This window comes from Pelodiscus sinensis, chromosome 6 (genome assembly GCF_049634645.1).
Source record: "Pelodiscus sinensis isolate JC-2024 chromosome 6, ASM4963464v1, whole genome shotgun sequence".
In the NCBI taxonomy this organism is placed as follows: domain Eukaryota; kingdom Metazoa; phylum Chordata; order Testudines; family Trionychidae; genus Pelodiscus; species Pelodiscus sinensis.
In genome coordinates this window covers 32,069,253-32,086,006 of record NC_134716.1, presented here as the reverse complement: position 1 = coordinate 32,086,006, position 16,754 = coordinate 32,069,253, and the positions used below count along the sequence as shown (strand labels likewise).

The 16,754-nt window shown below is 40.2% G+C and overlaps 1 protein-coding gene across 3 annotated transcripts in view; it reads right to left on the bottom strand.

The window, feature by feature from the left end:
• Positions 1-16,754, bottom strand: part of PIP5K1B (phosphatidylinositol-4-phosphate 5-kinase type 1 beta) — a 169,397-nt gene that overhangs the window by 80,929 nt on the left and 71,714 nt on the right. For all 3 annotated transcript variants that reach the window (XM_006137852.4, XM_006137851.4, XM_075931678.1), the window contains exon 4: positions 9,569-9,699. In XM_006137852.4, the coding sequence (XP_006137914.2) occupies positions 9,569-9,699 (131 nt within the window). The remainder of the gene's footprint in view (positions 1-9,568; positions 9,700-16,754) is intronic.

Below are 16,754 nucleotides of genomic sequence, written 5' to 3'. Positions count from 1 at the left end.
GATTAAATGAGTCTCAGTGGTGGCTACCATCTTTATTTCACTTCAGATCACAAAAAAATTTTTTTTACAGCCTTATTGTTTTCCTACTGGCCCATTTTCTTCTTCACAGACCTGTGCTAGGAAATTCTGTTTGTGAAATATATCTTCACTCATTTTCAAACTGAGAGGCTTCTTTTTATGTAACCAGGCACCTAAGAGGGAAGATCTTGCTAAGTGGTCTGCTTGGGAGGTGCTAGGAATGAATTGGGTTTTAGTCATTGTGTATCTGCCTAGCAACAATCAGCTCTCCAGATGTTTCTGGAATTGGTGAGTTTGGGGCATTGCTTCTGGACTCAGACTCCAGGAGGGCAAATAGTCCAGGCAGCTGCTTTGCACGTATACTGTGTGGGAGCAGAAAGCAGGCAGTTTTCCTAACTCACAAGAATTTTACATGTTTTTTTTTTAATCTATACTCTTAAATTGTTCAGTGGTTAGCCAACTAGATAGGAGTTATTTCAGCAGGAGGAAAAGTCTGTATGGATTCCAGCTGAAAATTTCTATAAGCAAATGGAACATGGGTGGGCAATAATTATTGATAAAGGGCTACTCCAAGACTTTGATAAATGGTCAAGGGCTGCACTTTTCTAGGATATTAACGAGGGGATCCAGGATGGAAGTTGGGTACAGGAGGGGGCTTGGATTGGAGTATAAGAGTGCATGCAGAGTCTGGGTGAGAGGTAGGGGTGCAGGAAATGATTCTGATATGGGGAAGGGATGCTGAGTCTGGGAGGGAGTTGTGGCCAGGGGCGCAGCGAATTGGGGTGCGGGAGGGGTTGGGGTACCAGGAGCAGGCTATGGCTGGGAGGCACTTACTAGACAGTTCCTGGGCAGCAGCCCGGACACCCCCTCAGGTATGATCCCTGCCTGCCTGTTCCACATGCTGCTCAAAGCAGCCAACTCTTGGACCCACCTTGTGTGGGAGATGCACCTCTTGGGCTGGGTCACAGTACATTGGCAGCCCAGAGTATCATGGCAGGCTGCATCCAAATATTTGGTGGGCTGGACTTGGCCTGCAGACCATATTTTGCCTGTCCCTGAAACGGGGAAGATGTTGCTTTTGATTCAGACTGCATAGATTTGGTGATCAAAGACTCAGGTGAACTTAACCAAAGCTTTTTGGGAACGCTGAGTTTATTCTCACTGTATTTCTGTGGGGACTGAGCTGTTTAGGTTTTTTTCTTTGTTTGTGTGTAACAGACTACTATATATGGCTTTTAAAGTAGCCAGGTGAACATTTTAGAAATTAAATTGTAGTTATTCATGATGTGCCTTTACCATAATATTTTATAAAGTTTGTACTGATGGTATTAAGTTAATTAATTTTGTTCTTTTGGACTTAAATGTCGAGAAGCTGACCCTGCGCAGTCTTTGCTGCTTATCCTCACTGACTGAATTCTAGGCCTCCAGGTGCTTTTCTATGGGAGTTAGGGGTTTCTAGCCACTGGAGAAGGGCAATGAAGTAAACTCTTACCCATCCAAGGTTAAAACAATGCAGTTTTATGAAATATCCAATCATTTAAAAATGAAATATACCACCTTCTCCAAAAGTGTCTACAAAAGACATTTTGGGCCAGATTTTTAAAGGTATTTTACACAATGGTAGTTAGATCACTAGCTACTTTTGAAAACCACATGAAGCACCAGTCTGCATCTTTAAAAACCTTTGGGAAAAAATCTGGCTTTTTGGCCATTTTTCATCATTTGCAGGGTCTAATGGCATGATGTTACATTAAACTTATGTCACCTCTACCCCAGAGTTTACATCTACACTGATACAGCTGGTATCAGGAAAATTGACTCATTTTTCTAGGGTAGGCAAAGCTCAAGAGCATGAACAACTTCCAACATATATAAAGGACTTGGCTACACAGAGAAATTGACCAGCACAGCTATTTCAGAGTAACTCTCTCAACCTCTATTCTGGACTAAAAGTGACTTATTTCATAAAATTACAAAATGGAGAATTATTCCATTAAAAAGTCAGTTTTAATTCAGCATAGGGCCCACACAGAAAGGTATTCTGAAAAAACCTCTACTACAGCGGAAAATGTTATTCTGCCATAGCTTTGCTGGTCAATTTCCCTGTAGACAAGCCCTTGCACTCTGCAAGAGATCACACTGTTTTTAAAAATTCGTCATGGTTACTGTGGGTATGCAGAGTTGCTCTCACCATTCTCAGCCATTTTCATTAATTACACTGATTTTTTTCAGCTTTAAATGCTCATAGGATTGCTCCAAGGACAGCAGGGCAAGTTCAGCTGCAGTGCAGCAGAACAAAATATGACAACAGTTTGAGGTTTTCTTGCCATGGCATTCAAGGCATGTTTGGGCAAAAAAATGCTTGCACTTTTTGAAAAACACATCTTGCTTGCTGGCTTAACAGCAGTAGTACTGTGACAAAGGAAACCCTTCTGCAGCCCTTGCAGCTAGAAATAAAATGCTGAAAAAAAACTTGAATGATGTGAAGAAAGGAAGTCAGAGGAAAAAGGAGGCTTAGAGGAACACATTAAAGCCAGTGGGATAGGAAAGATGTTTTCAAATTCTAAACAGTCCTCTATTCCCCTTCTCTCCCCACCCCGCCCCCAGCCAGAAATTTGTAATTCTCAGCTCCAAGCCTGTTAGTTTTTATCAACATGGCTTTTTGTCCCATCCCCACATTTTTGAAGTTTAGTTTCTAGCTGGGCTATTGTTGGAGCTGAAGTAGAACATGCAAAGTAAACCAAAAAAAATGTTTAACAGGAGGTGAAAATAAGAGAGCCAGCTGGGGCATTCCATTACAGGTGTGAGGCACAGCTTGCAGTGCAGCTAATGACCAGCCCAATAATCCAGGCAAATAAGTTATGGTACAAGTCACGTGTCTCAATCTAGAATTAATCTCAAATAATTATATATTTGAGGTCCATCTCTGTATTGTTTGGTGAGAGTCCAGATGTGCTTGTTGGCAGTTGTGTTCATTCCCAGGCTAAGCATGGACAAGAAAGGTTAAGGAGGCAACACACTTAGCCCCCAGGACACACCTTACATCTTTCAATGCCAAGTCCTCTAACCAATCAAGGTGATGCGAAGAGGTTCTGAGGGAGCTTCATTTTTTCCTCAAGACAAGAAAGCGGACACAATGTGGAACCTTGGGTTTGTGTATGTGCAAAAAGTGAGGGGAAACAACAAATGAAAAAGGGCAACCTCAGTGCCCATACAGAAGGGATTCCTCTTACTCCTTTTACCCCCAAAATCAAACAAAATATCCAACGTGTTAAAAAAGATCACTTCTTACTGGTTTTTGGAAAACGTTGCCATTTTAATTCACTGAAGTGCATTCACTATCCTTTTCCTGTATGCACCAGATAAGTGCACAATTATGCACAACTAATCCAGGCATCTCTTTCCAGCACTCCCATTTCCTCCCTAGAGAGCAAAGATGAACAACTGCATTATTTCTGCCTATAACTAGTCACAATTCTTATTCCTCCTAGATTCACACAGCTATTGGCTTTTGATTGATACAGGAGAGACATAGATAGGACTCTTTTCATTTCTAAATATATCTTCCTTTGTATTATTTTCAATGACGTAAGATATGCTAATAAGACTCCTGAAATAAGGCACCTTTCGAAGGCAATGCAGGAGTATGTTAAAGAACTGCAAAATAAGTTAAGATAATTATATTTGGGTCCATGAGATTCTATATAGCAATAACCACTGAATGAGCTGAAATAAGGCATATGGCAGAGGGGTAAGTGAAATACCCGTAAGTGGACCTATGGGGAGATTGAACACTTGACAGTATTTGGAAAAAGCCTGGATCTTAGAAGTCTTTCCACTGACAGGTCTGAGAAAACAAAGGTTAAGTCTGGTGTACATTTCCTTGTGCCCAGGGCCTGCACTACGGTTTCTGCCAGATTTTTAAAACTAGATACCTGGATCTTCTACAAATGGTGCAGTCAAAAAGCTCTGAGTAACTTGTACTTAACTGGTAAAATATCCTAAGGTATGTATCATGGCAAAGTATCAATGTAATAGCTGTGTGAACTAGAGTTACTCTGTGACATGTCTTGAACATCAAGACTCCCTGAAGTCATATCACATCACACTGGATCAAAGAGAGCTGGTGGCTTGTAACATGCAGCATTTCCCCTAGATTCCTGGGGTAGGGGTGGGGAGAGAATCCTTTAAAGCTGAGTGACAGCAGGGAGGAGAATGATTAAGACACCTAAACTACCACCACTCAACAGCTTGGCTGTTACTGCCAATATTGCTTCAGTAGCACCTCTGACCCTAGTAGTGGCAAGAGAAGCTCTAGATCTGCATATGGATGCTTGAGAGGGATGGGAGAGCCTATTTGCATGAGTTCTCAGAGTAGCTTCACACTACCCACATGTACAGCAACCATAGGTTCCCTGATCATAAGCCAGGCCAATGTGTGTTCTGTAAACATGAGCACTCCTGCTCACTGCCATTTAAAAAAAAAAAAAAACTGTATCCAGAACCTGCCAAAATGAATTACTGTGCTGTACCCTTTGTGACACATCACAGCTGGGTCCTAAAAGCAACATGCTGCATACTTCCTTCCGGGTAGCCCCATACGAAGAACAAGAGCTTTGCCTGTTGCACCCTGTCACAAAGATAAATGTGGAGGTTAAATGAGAAATGAAAGCTAGGAAGGTAACCTTTCATCCTTGCACATGTGCTATAATTGCCAGTGAAAGAAAGCACTCTAAGCAGTTTAAAAGGCACAGTGGTAACAGTGGCAAATACCTGGTAACTTATTGAAACAGCATTAAATACGCAATGCACCCAAGTATTAGGACAAATTCTGTTCCTAGTTTCACCAACTAATATTAATTACACCGGAATTATTTCCTGCTTTACAGCAGTATTACCCAGTAGAATTTGGTCCATTATGCTGAGTTCTAAACTAACCCACTTTCCTTCTTTTCCCCTCTTGGTGTTTTTACCATGTAAGTCTCTGACTGTAGTATCCTGAAATAATATTTTGTTTCACTATGGTTACTAAACTGTCTCATACAGATGGCGAAGTGCAGTTTACTTGAAGGGTGGAGAAATATAAACAGAAAAGAAATAACTTGTGTGTAAAATCAATCAATAACAATAGTTGGCTCTCTTTACACCCTTGTCTTTTACATAATCCTATAATTGTCATCAGAGCCATCCCTAAGGGGATGCGTGGCCTGGGACAACCCTCCCACTCCACCTCTGGCCCCACCCCTACTCCAACTCTTCTCCCACACCCCTGCCCTCATCCCTGCTTCGCCTCACCCCTTTCCCAAAACCCCTGCCCCCTCCTCTCCTGAGCAAGGTTAGGAGCCATCGAGATGTAGCAGTGCAGGGCCAGTTGCTTTGCTGTCAGCCCCTGCAAGGCCCAAGCCCCATGTCCCTCTGAAACAAGGGTGGAACAAAAAGGAATGGAGATGGTGCTGCTGCCAGTCCCAACAACCCTTAAAGTTCAGGGCCCAGGCCAACTGCCCCAAACCATCCTATGGATGGGGCAGCGCTGACTGTCATAGGATTTTGCTTACCAGAAAGCAGATAGAGGCATTGCTTTATTGCTCTTCAGATAGTCTGGATCTACAGCATTCACATCACACTCCAGATGAGTACCCCACTGGGGGTAGGGAAACTAATGATCCAACCATCAGAGCAAATTAGCCCCGGACAAGTGCTACCCGAGGCACATTATGCGAACACTAGCAACGCCACCACTATAGCAGCGCTCCCACTATTATGACAATTGCACATCAGGAGTGCACAGAACTCCATGAAATAAGTGACATTTCATTGCCTGTACGACTCCCATTAGACCTGTGTGCAGACAAGGGGAGATGAAATGATCAGGACAGGCTGTCAAGACAAAGTGCTGCTGCAAATTGATATGTACATTATATAGCAACAGAGGAGTTAAATTAATACTTTGGATGGGGCTACAGATAAATCACACTGGAATCATGAAGATAGCGCAAAATGTGGCTGCTTGCTTAAGTCTATTCTCTCATCATGATCACATTTACTTTACATAGCTTAAATTTATCCATCACATTCAAATCACAGAGAGGGAGTAATTTAAATAGCTAGCAAGTGTTCTCCCTAGCTTAGCTGTTCCTAGAATTTTGATTCCACTGTCTCTGCCACTATTCCTCTTGCATTGAGAAAGACTCCTACTACTTTCGTATCCTGGTTGAAGCTAAATATGTTCAGGAATAATCCACATTGTACTTTCAAATGGGACTCAACAGTGGACCTCCCTACATTACTTTGAAGGTTGTAGAGTCCATCAAACTCTTGCTATTCATACTAACGGGTAGTACCTTAATATTCCTCTTCAATATCATTTAGACAGGGAGATAAAGATGCAATTTACAGAGAGACAAGACAGACTTTCCATCTCCTGTGTACTCTAATACACATACACTGTAGGTTCAATAAGAGTTCATCTAGACCATGTGGAAGATTTGAAAGAGGATATGCAAATTCCGCAGAAAGATGATAAATATATAAAGCAAAGCTTTCGAAAGTGAAAGTAGTCGGGACGTGGTTTTTTTGGCAGCCCCTCCCCTTTTTCGAAAAGCCACTCTTCCTCAAAAAAGAGGTTTACGTGGCTTTTCGAAAAAGGGGAAGAGGGTTTGCCAAAAAAGCTGTCCCCCGACTACTTTCACTTTCAAAAGCTTTGCTTTTGAAAGTGAGGTCGAAAGAATCTTTGAATCTTCCACGTAGTCTAGACATAGCTTAACAGGGCTAGAAAGACAAATACATTGCTACTGCTGACTAACAGAGGAAGAATATATCAGTAAGTACCCTTTATAGAAAGAGCCTTTGTTTCAGTCAAGATAATTCACTACGCACAACGCCCTTACTTACTGACGAGTAAAACCAGACAGCAAGTCAAATGACTTGTTGCATCTGGCTATACGTTTAACAGATAGTTTTGTGTGTGTTGTCTTTGGATGACTGGACAAAAGGGTGCTACTAGGTTGGTTTTTTTTTTTTTATAATAAACTGTCAATACATTTGCTCCTCATGCCACCATTTCATTTTCAAAATGGAAGAAACTTGTCCTATCGCTACCCTTAACACCAGAGCCACAAAGGCATATGGAAACTGCATTTGTAAGTGTGTATGCAGAAATGTTTTTATACGAAGTAAATAGTGTTAAGGCTTTCACAACACTGATCTATCTTTTTATTAAAAAAAAATCAAACTAGAAAAGAGGACATGGAATAGATTCTTCCACTTCTGTGCTATCAATTCAGAAACAAGCACTTAGTTTGTGATACTTAAAATAATCAACTTGGGCTCTGAAGCCTTTACAGATAGCCATGTAGACTGCTAAAGAGAGCACATGCTGTCTTTGTAATGGCAACATCCTCATCCAAGTATGGTTATTTTACTTTTTGAAACAGTGAAGAGTTTGGTAACATGACAATATAGAAGAGATAATTCAGTTCTCATGATCTGAAAAATTCTTGGGGTATTAAATATTTTGTTTAGCATCCCCAGAACATAATCACACAGAAAAAGCATATGGAAACTCATCAATTATAGACACACACAAATCACGAGCATGGAGCATGAATAATTCCTACTGGGCACAGCTACAGCATGTGGGGTAAAGACAGGATATTATCCAGGCAATATGTTCCAAAGTTTGAGGCTTTCTTTAAAAAAAAATTCTTTAGATTAACTTAGCTCCAGTCTTCTTCCTCAAATAATGGCTTTACATTATCAGCTGAGAACAATGTTTTATATATGGCTGTCATAGAACCACAGAAATGTAGAGCTAGAAGTTTCCTCAAGAAGTCAAGTCTGGCCTACCATCCCTACCGTGATGAATTAGGACCAAATCAACCTAGACTATACCTGATAGATTGTTAAAGAATAGGTTAGAAAAACAGCTCCAATGATAGAGATTCCACAACTTCTCACGGCAACTTATTCCCAAGTATAATTACCTGTTATAATTAGAAAGTCTCTAAAAATCTACCCTAATCTCTGGCAAATCGAGGCTATTACTTGCTGTCCGACTCAGATGACACCGAGAACAATTGATCACAGTCTTCTTTATGACGACTCCAAGTATTTGAAGGGTTATCAAGGCCTCTATCAGTCATTTTTCTCAAGATTAAACACTGACTACTAACAAATACACACTTTTTTTAGTGGTGTCCTTTCTAATGTTTCTTCGGACCATAATATCTTAGAAAAAAATGTGTGGATTTATGTTCAGCTTGCACGTGGGCTAAGCTATAAACTGCAATACACACTCAACTAAGGGCTTGTTGCCATGAACACTTAGTTTGAAGCAAGCTGGGGTACACCAGTCGTGTCCTACTGTACTTGCTTTGAAACAGGAGACCAAAGTGCACTATGGCTACGGAGTTTCTAGAGTAGGGCAGCAGGGTGCATCAACAGGTCATAGACTACAGGCTATCATGGGACAGACATAGATCTCAGCAAGCTAGGGATGTAAGTGTTTGTGTAGACAAGCCTTGAAAGTGCTCAGCCCAGCAGTTTCTAGGGACGACAATGGGTGCTGTTAGGGATAAGGCATTTATTTAAAAACAAAAACCAAAAAAAACCACAGCAAGCAGGAACCTAAATACGCATTTGCAAACTTATTTTTTAAAGTCCTGATATAGAAGTTCTTTATACTTTGTCTCGTGACAATTTGGAAAAAAAGTGCCATTATGTAATAAGTTTTGTATTGCTGATATCTGCTGTGACATGGATTTCTCATATAAACGGAAGTACGTTATTCCAAATATTATCCCCTAAACAATATCTGAAACTGCAATCTGCAGAATAACTAAGGGTACAGTCTGTCTACAAAACTGTACATTGACAGTAGTTACGGAATTAGATGTTGGTTGAAAGTTTCTACTTGTGTTGCCCCTATCGCACCATAGGACCTGACAGCCTCACATATTAGTCCACAACACTTTGACACTTTAACGAAGCATTATTAGGCTCATTTTACACAAGGTGAGTTGACACACAAAGACATTATTTGACTTGTTTGAGGTCTCTCAATAAGCCTGTGGGAGAATCAAAAATTTAATCCCGATCCTGAACTTCAGTCTAATATCTCAAATAGGACCATCTGTTCTCACTAATCAGTGTGCACATGGTAATCTCTCCCCACATCCATTTACTAGCACATTTGGAAAGGTGGATCTAGAAATAATGGATGCTTCTGAATGAGATGAACATTGTGGACAGTTGTCAGAGCTAAATGTACATAAGGATTTACTTCATTTGTGGGTGGGTATGGCACAAGAAAGAGTCCAGTCTATACCATTAGTTTTCAAATGATCTTGAACTCAACTTCCAGTTGAAATAGTGTATATTCACTTTTTTATCATTAACATTTTTTGCTAAAGCCATTAAAATTCTATTAAAAATATGATCCCATTTGTTTGAAGATATTCCCTTTTGAAAATAATCCTTATAGTCAGCACATTAAGTAAATGCTGTTAAACTGTTATTTGAAAAGTCTTATGTTACATAGGATTGATCTTACCTGGGTAAAAACACACTTTCCACTACATAGAAGTCTTGCATAAGTACATCTCTGTCTGGTTTAGAGGTGAGGTTACCTACTGTGTATCCTATTCCCAGTTGAATAGTTCCTTTAATAGCAGATGATGCAGTCTGAAAAAAAGAAAATAAGCAGTATTACAATAGCAGTTTACTATATCTGGATTCCTTCTCTTTATCATGAGTACTCTTTGAAGAGAGCATGTTATTTTAAAGTAATTCTTTCATTGGTACCTGGTCAGCTTTACTTTTTCAAGTTGAGTATCAGAGGGGTAGCCGTGTTAGTCTGAATCTGCAAAAGCGACGAGGAGTCCTGTGGCACCTTATAGACTAACTGAAGTGTAGGAGCATAAGCTTTCGTGGGCAAAGACCCACTTCGTCAGATGCATTTTTCAAGTTGGAAAGCAAGACAAGAGATTCACCTCTAGTGGAGTTAACTGCTATTCAGAAATAAAAGCTTCAAAGAGATGCTGTGATGTAGCTGAGGCCTCAAATCTAAAACATATCTTATACAATTGGCGTAGGCTACAATTTTCAAAAATGCCTAAGGGATCTGGATATGGGAACTGTCCTAATTACCATGGGAATTGGACATCAAAATCGCTTCAATAATTTTGAAATACCACCCATCATCTTACAGGGCATAGCCTCCCGAATTGTAAGGGCTTAACAGTGCATGCAGAGTTGATATTGACTATTGACGCTGACAGTTGAGCTCTTGAATATATAGTCTAGTTTATTATATATTGGTGAGAAATTAACAGCAGCAGCAAAGGTGTCAAAAGTTTAACATTGGTGATCAAAACAAAAGTTTAATATTGCTGCAGCATTATTCGGTTCCAATTCTATTGTACAGACTCTCATAACGACCAGAGAAAGAATATCAGAATCAACAGCATTTCTAACTATCCGGATAGGAAAGCACTGCACTTTATACTTTATAAGTTACTAAGACATTCTATTTTCTTAGTCACTATCTAAAGCCCCAATCAGAACTGGGTCATCTGGTGCTAGGTACAGTACATGTACGGCTCAGCTCTGCCATCCTTACATTGATCAGCTTGTGAGTTTTGCCATTTACATACATAGGAGCAGGCAGCCTTCACACAGTAATGCAGTGGGCACTCCTGATTGTGGAGTAAGGGTAGCTGAACTGGGCTCAGAGTGAGTGTCCCTGCTCTGTGTAGCTTCTCAATAAAAATGGGACAGGTGAGTGTAACAAGTCAAAAAGCAAGGATGGGAACACAAGGTTCCTTAGACCCCCGCCAAGAGCACAGTTGCATGTTTCAAGGTTTTTGTTTTTTTTTTTAAAATCAAGCAAAAAGATGATGAGAGTGAAAGACATCTGAGTAAAATGGTAAATTCTCAATGCAGATGAAAATATCTGAACAGCACAATTTAATTGAACTAACTAGGAATTACACCAGGAAAGGCTTCAGTCTCAGATACTAGATCTTACTTTAGTTCTCAAAAGTGCATGTGCTGTGGTGACTTTTAAAAATGTGAAATGGTGTATTGATGTGTACTTGTTTTAAATAATTAACACCACAAAACAGGCACTTACATAACAGTTCATAACAGGTCATTTGGTGGAACAAAACAACAGAGTCCTTCTTAAAGTGCTCCTTCTACTGGAAAACAATTTGTCTTGTGTGTGTTAAGAAGATTCCCATTTCTTTCCCTGAACAGCCTTTATTCATGAATGATTAATGCCCTGCATAAGCACTAATTATGTCACTTTGTTTAAGTTGGTATTCATCCAGGCAGATTCTTGGTACACAACTGGACACCCATCTAGTATAGGGCTGGAGGGAGGGCTGGAGACTGACAATGTGGCAAATAATGAGGAATTGCAACTTATTATTTTCAAAGGATTTCAGACAAATCAGGTGAAAGAAACAGGGAACCAAAAAGGACATTAACCATGCCATCACTATTAGGCAGCAACATGAGCTGTTGTGGAAGGTTTTCTCAAGTATGCACAAATTACCACGTAGCACCTTGTAGGGCAGAAGTTCTTAAGCTTTTTTCATATCATGGATCACATCTTAAAGATTTTCCAAGATTTTGCATTCAGGATTGCCAGTAGAGGTAGAACTGGTCAGTGCAATCAGTCACCATCCTTTGAGTAACCACACCAATTGTTTATGTGAAGAAGTAACATTGGGAAAGTATAGTGGTGTTGACTTCTTTTAATACTATTTATAGCAGCTGGAATCAAAGGACAGCTGTAACACCCAGCCACTGGTGGCTAACAGACATAGAACCATTGTTATACTGTTTCAGGAAAGCGTGGGCCACCAACCTTTAAGTGAGAGTCAATCCAGTATTAAGAATTGCATCAGATGACAAGGCAACATGTATTTAAAAAAAAAAGTTGGGAGTCTATCACTGAACATTTATTCCAGTTTTATTTTGTCCTTAAGAGTGTAGTCCAGGGCAGTGTGTGTGGTTGGGGGACGGGGTGGAGAAGGGGGGGGGGGGAGAAGAGATGCACAAGGGAAGACTACAAACTTAAGACATTTGACAGCTGGTCCCTGAGTCTTAGGGAAGTGCTTCTCTAAGGCTATGTCTACACTGCAGCTATCCCGGAAAAACTCTGCTGTGTCCAGGGAACATGTCTGCTCTTCTGATATTTTTTCGGCATCCCTGTAAACCTTGCTTTACGAAGAAGGAGGGATGTTCTGAAAGGTTTTTTTTTTTCCTGACATTTGGCCCAGTGTAGACGAGCCAAATGTCAAAAAAGCCTCTTCCAAAAAAGGAAGCAGAAAAAGCTACCCAAATTGCAATTTGCATAGCTTTTTTCAGAAGAGCAATGCAGTGTAGGCGTAGGTAAAAGTTTTGCCTTCAAGAGTACTAGTGCAGACAAGTCTTAGATCCCCTATCTTATTGCTGCAACGATATATTTCTTGGGGGTTAAAATATCTTACTGTTTAGTGGGAAAATTCCACTCCTGATTTGAATTTTTTCCTTCACTCATGGAACTCATAGTTCCCTGTGATAGTATTATAGGACAGCACTACAGTTCAAGATCAAGTTTCAAACCATGTCCGGTATATTTTTAAATTCCCTTTCAAGACTAGTGCAATAGAATTGGCAATAAAGTTCAGAGATCTTCAGTATGAAGAATTCTCTTCTTTTATTGAGTGAAATTGATTTTTCCCTCATTTTAGCTTCATGAAAAGGTTCAGAAGATTTCCCTTAGCCCCTCCATCATTAAGCACAACTGCACAAAAATCCCAAGATCACACAACTGGGAAGCAGCATATTTTAGAATACTAGAAATGGCAACCTAGGGACAATCAACATGATCAACACTGATATGTGTGGTTCATTAACCTTATGCTATGAAACGAACTGGCTTCTTGACTTAGGTTTCACACATACGGTTTGTGTCTGTTACTGAAAATAGTGTAGTGCCCACCCTATTAGTCAACTCCTTTTCTCCTTCTATGGTTTCCTCTTCATCTCCGAATCACACTTTCATGAACTGTTGGGCCACTTCCACTCAGACTTATGCATGCTAATATTTCTAAACATTGTGTTGCTACATGCTGTTCAACCCATACGTCTGCTTAGTTGCACAATTAAAGAGTTGTTAAATAGCACTATCTGGGACAAAATCTGCCCTCAGCTATGCATCTCCGACTCCTATGACTTCAGTTGGATAGCACATCATGCCACTGCCCAAAAGCAGATTTTTGGCTCCAATGTTTAATGCTCTGTCAGCCACTCATCTGCCCTTTCATATTTTTTCAATAAAAAGGAAAACAACATTGCTTTGAGGTTCAGAGCTATATACTGTAGAAAACTATATACATATATATTAGCATCTCCATGTTTAGAAGTAAAAATATCAGATTAAACATCTAAGGAGCTTTGTAGCTTTTCTAGATGAGATAAATACATTTAATTAGAATTCCAGTGCTTTTTCTGCATTAAATTGAAGATAGTTGCCACATACAAGGCCTTGCTATATTACTAGCAAAATATTTGTATACAGTGCAACAGTTAAAAGGGTTCTTTTATATTTAATGGCAATTATGATGTAACAATCTTGAGGTAGACACACTAGACTTGCATTAGGAAGGAGTACTAGATCTGGTAGTATCATCCTTGTAAAAAGTATGAACATTTTTTTTAAATGGCTCCTACTGTGCTGTACAGAAGGAAAATCACAATGAGAGAGAGAGGTTCTTATTGGGCAAACTATGTATTGTAGTGGCACTGCAAAGAAGAAGAGAGCTCTGGAATTTGAGACTTTTGCAAAGTAAATAAATAAATAAGAGATGTTCTCCTTCCCCTACTTCACTAGAGAAAGGGCCACGAAAAGCCTAGTAGCCAGCAGAAGGAGCAGCACAGAACTGAAGTGAATGCCTCTCCCTCCCAATATTCAGAGGCAGTGTGGGTGTTGGTGTGAAGACAGGAAAGAGTTTCACATCCTGAGCTTTAAAAAAAAAAAGCCACAGCCCTGAAGGGAGAAGATGATAGCACCCACCTTTTCAGCAAATTGACTGAGGTTTGATTGACTGATTGAAACACATTAGCTCTCTCACTAGGGTCCTATGGGTTGCCCTTAAGTGCTTGTTGAAAATTAAGCACATGCATAAATAAATCCAGGTACTCAGATTCTCACACATGCTTCAATGCTTTGTTGATCAGAGCCTAATATTTTAAGTATGTGTGAAAATGCAGCAATACTGAGGATGCAAATGCCTGCAGAGACCAGGAGCTAGCATCCTGTCAGGGTAAAAGGGAGACCAGTGGGAGGGAATTCTGCTTCGTTGTTTGGATGGCGATTCATGTGCTTGGATCCCCATTCTGCATTGAAACTGGAGATCCTGACAACCTTGACTATGAAGCCTCCAGCCTTATGCAGTTACCGTGCTGTGAAAACATTGCGGTGCGTCCCCTATGGCTGGCTATTTTGTGAAAGGCGATAGTCTGGGCCTAAGCTGCAGAAAAGAATCTTCTCGCCTCCCCACTCTTTAAAAGGTTTATTCTAAACTGCAAACTGATTTTAAATATTTGTCTAACGTTATTTGGATAGGTGCACAGAATAGGACCAGCTCAATGTGCAGTTATATTCCATGCAGAGCTGTATTCCTCTTTCCCACTGAGGGCGTTCCAGGAGGAAATCCATCTTTTACTCCAAACAGTTCCTCCTAAAGAGTGAACCCAGAGTTTGTGACCCATTACCCCCCGTAGAGTGCCAAACTTCTGCTTGGAGCCTCAGACTGATCTTTTAAAGGGCTCAGTTGGGCACTGTGATCAGTTCACAGATTATCAAATTGTGAAAATAGTAATATTAGAGGAATATACCATGAAACCATTCCCTCAAGTCCTAAGTTCTATCACTGCAAACCGTCACCCACCCTGACATCTTTGACTGGAGCCAACGATATATGAATTTTAAGGTATCCTGGCATCCACATGCACAGATTGGAAATGGAACTCCTCTTCCATCAGCTCTTGCCCCTAGCGCCCTCATGTGAACCACTAGGGCTCTCCTTTTTTCAGGGTTTTATCATTTCATTTTAGGCTTTAAGCAATTTGAACTTGTAGGTGTCCAAAAATAATCACATTTGTGTATATTATAATCTCTTTCTGAAGTCCTCTAGCATGCTTTCATGTAGTACTATTTCAAAACAGCACTATATTAAAGCATTCTAGGGAACCTCTGTGTACACCAACAGGCCCAATTTAGACACAAACGTTAAAGTACTTTAGAAATCACACCCCTATATCATTATTATTGTTCCACATAGATAAGCCCTTTATGCAAGTAACCATTTTAGGTGTTTTTCCAGTATTTCACGGATAAACACCTATGTGAAATGTTTTTGCATCATTGGTTTGTTTATTGGCTAGCACCTGAAATGAAGCTCTAAAATAACTTTGCTTTCATTCTGTGACATGTTCATTTCTCTTTTTTGGTATTAGTACCGATTTTTAACTTTAAAAAGTATGTAGCCTTCTATATAAATACTTACACTGAAAGGTTTATGTAAGAGAAACATGTTACTTGGATACTAAAAAAGTAGCAGGCCTGACAAAAGGCTATAGAATTAGGTCACAACATCATTCAAGTGCTCCCATTAAGCTTTGTGTACCCATAGTTCATTTTCACTGGTGAGAAAGTTTCTTAGACTTGATATGTTGCCAGGTGTATTATTACCTCAACACACTGTAAATAGACTTTTGTTTCTTGTACCTCACCCCCAGCTGAAAGCCGGTAACTAGCTGACATTCAAGCAGTTTCTCAATAACGCAATAAACAAGACCTTAAATCCTTTCAAATGGGGTATTAAGTCACCACATGATCCTGTGAATGTAATAACTAAGATTTTAATGATATTATATTGGCTACAGGCAGAGTTTTCTATTTTAAGATGGATCTGTGGAAACCACTAGAATATGTTTATGCTGCCTAACATTTTATACAGATGAAATTATTTAAAATGGTTGCATTTTAATAAGTTTTGTTAGTGACCTTGTGAACTGGCTGGAAGGTTACAGAAAAGACTGTCTTGCTTTTCTTGGGCTGCCTGGCTAAAAGTAGCAGTCCAGACATTCAGGCTTAGGTTATAGTCCAGTCCTCCCTCTGCTCACTGGGTTTCAAAGGCTAGCTGCGGCCCAAGATGGAACATTGCATTTTTTTTTTTAAACTTCACTGTCCTTCAATTGACTCTGACTTTGAGACTTGGGGCCATGGGATTTTCTTTACATTATAGTTCAGTGACGGGCAACCTAGGCTAGTGAGGGGGCCGCATGACTGGCGCTCCATCTCAGTGGGCCACAAGACTGTCGTAATCAAGATGGTCTCCCACAATAGAGTAGTTTTGCTAACTGCGCCTGCGTAACTAGAATTTGCAGTGTGTGCGGATTGAACTGCAGCAGTGCTTTGATTGGAGGCAGAGGGAGCACATGGCTCTCAGTAAATGTTGTGTGCAATCAGCATGCGCCTCATTTTACGTGCCCTTGCTTTATATGTGTGTCATTTTAATAATATTCGGTGAGGGAGGGAGGGGGGGAAACTATGTGTAATCCAGTGGAACTATGGGGAAGCCAGTGGAATCTGGCAACACTAGGCACGGGTACCGGAAAACAAAAATGTCTCATAGGCCACACATAGAATCCTTATCGGTCACCAGTAATGCAGATACACC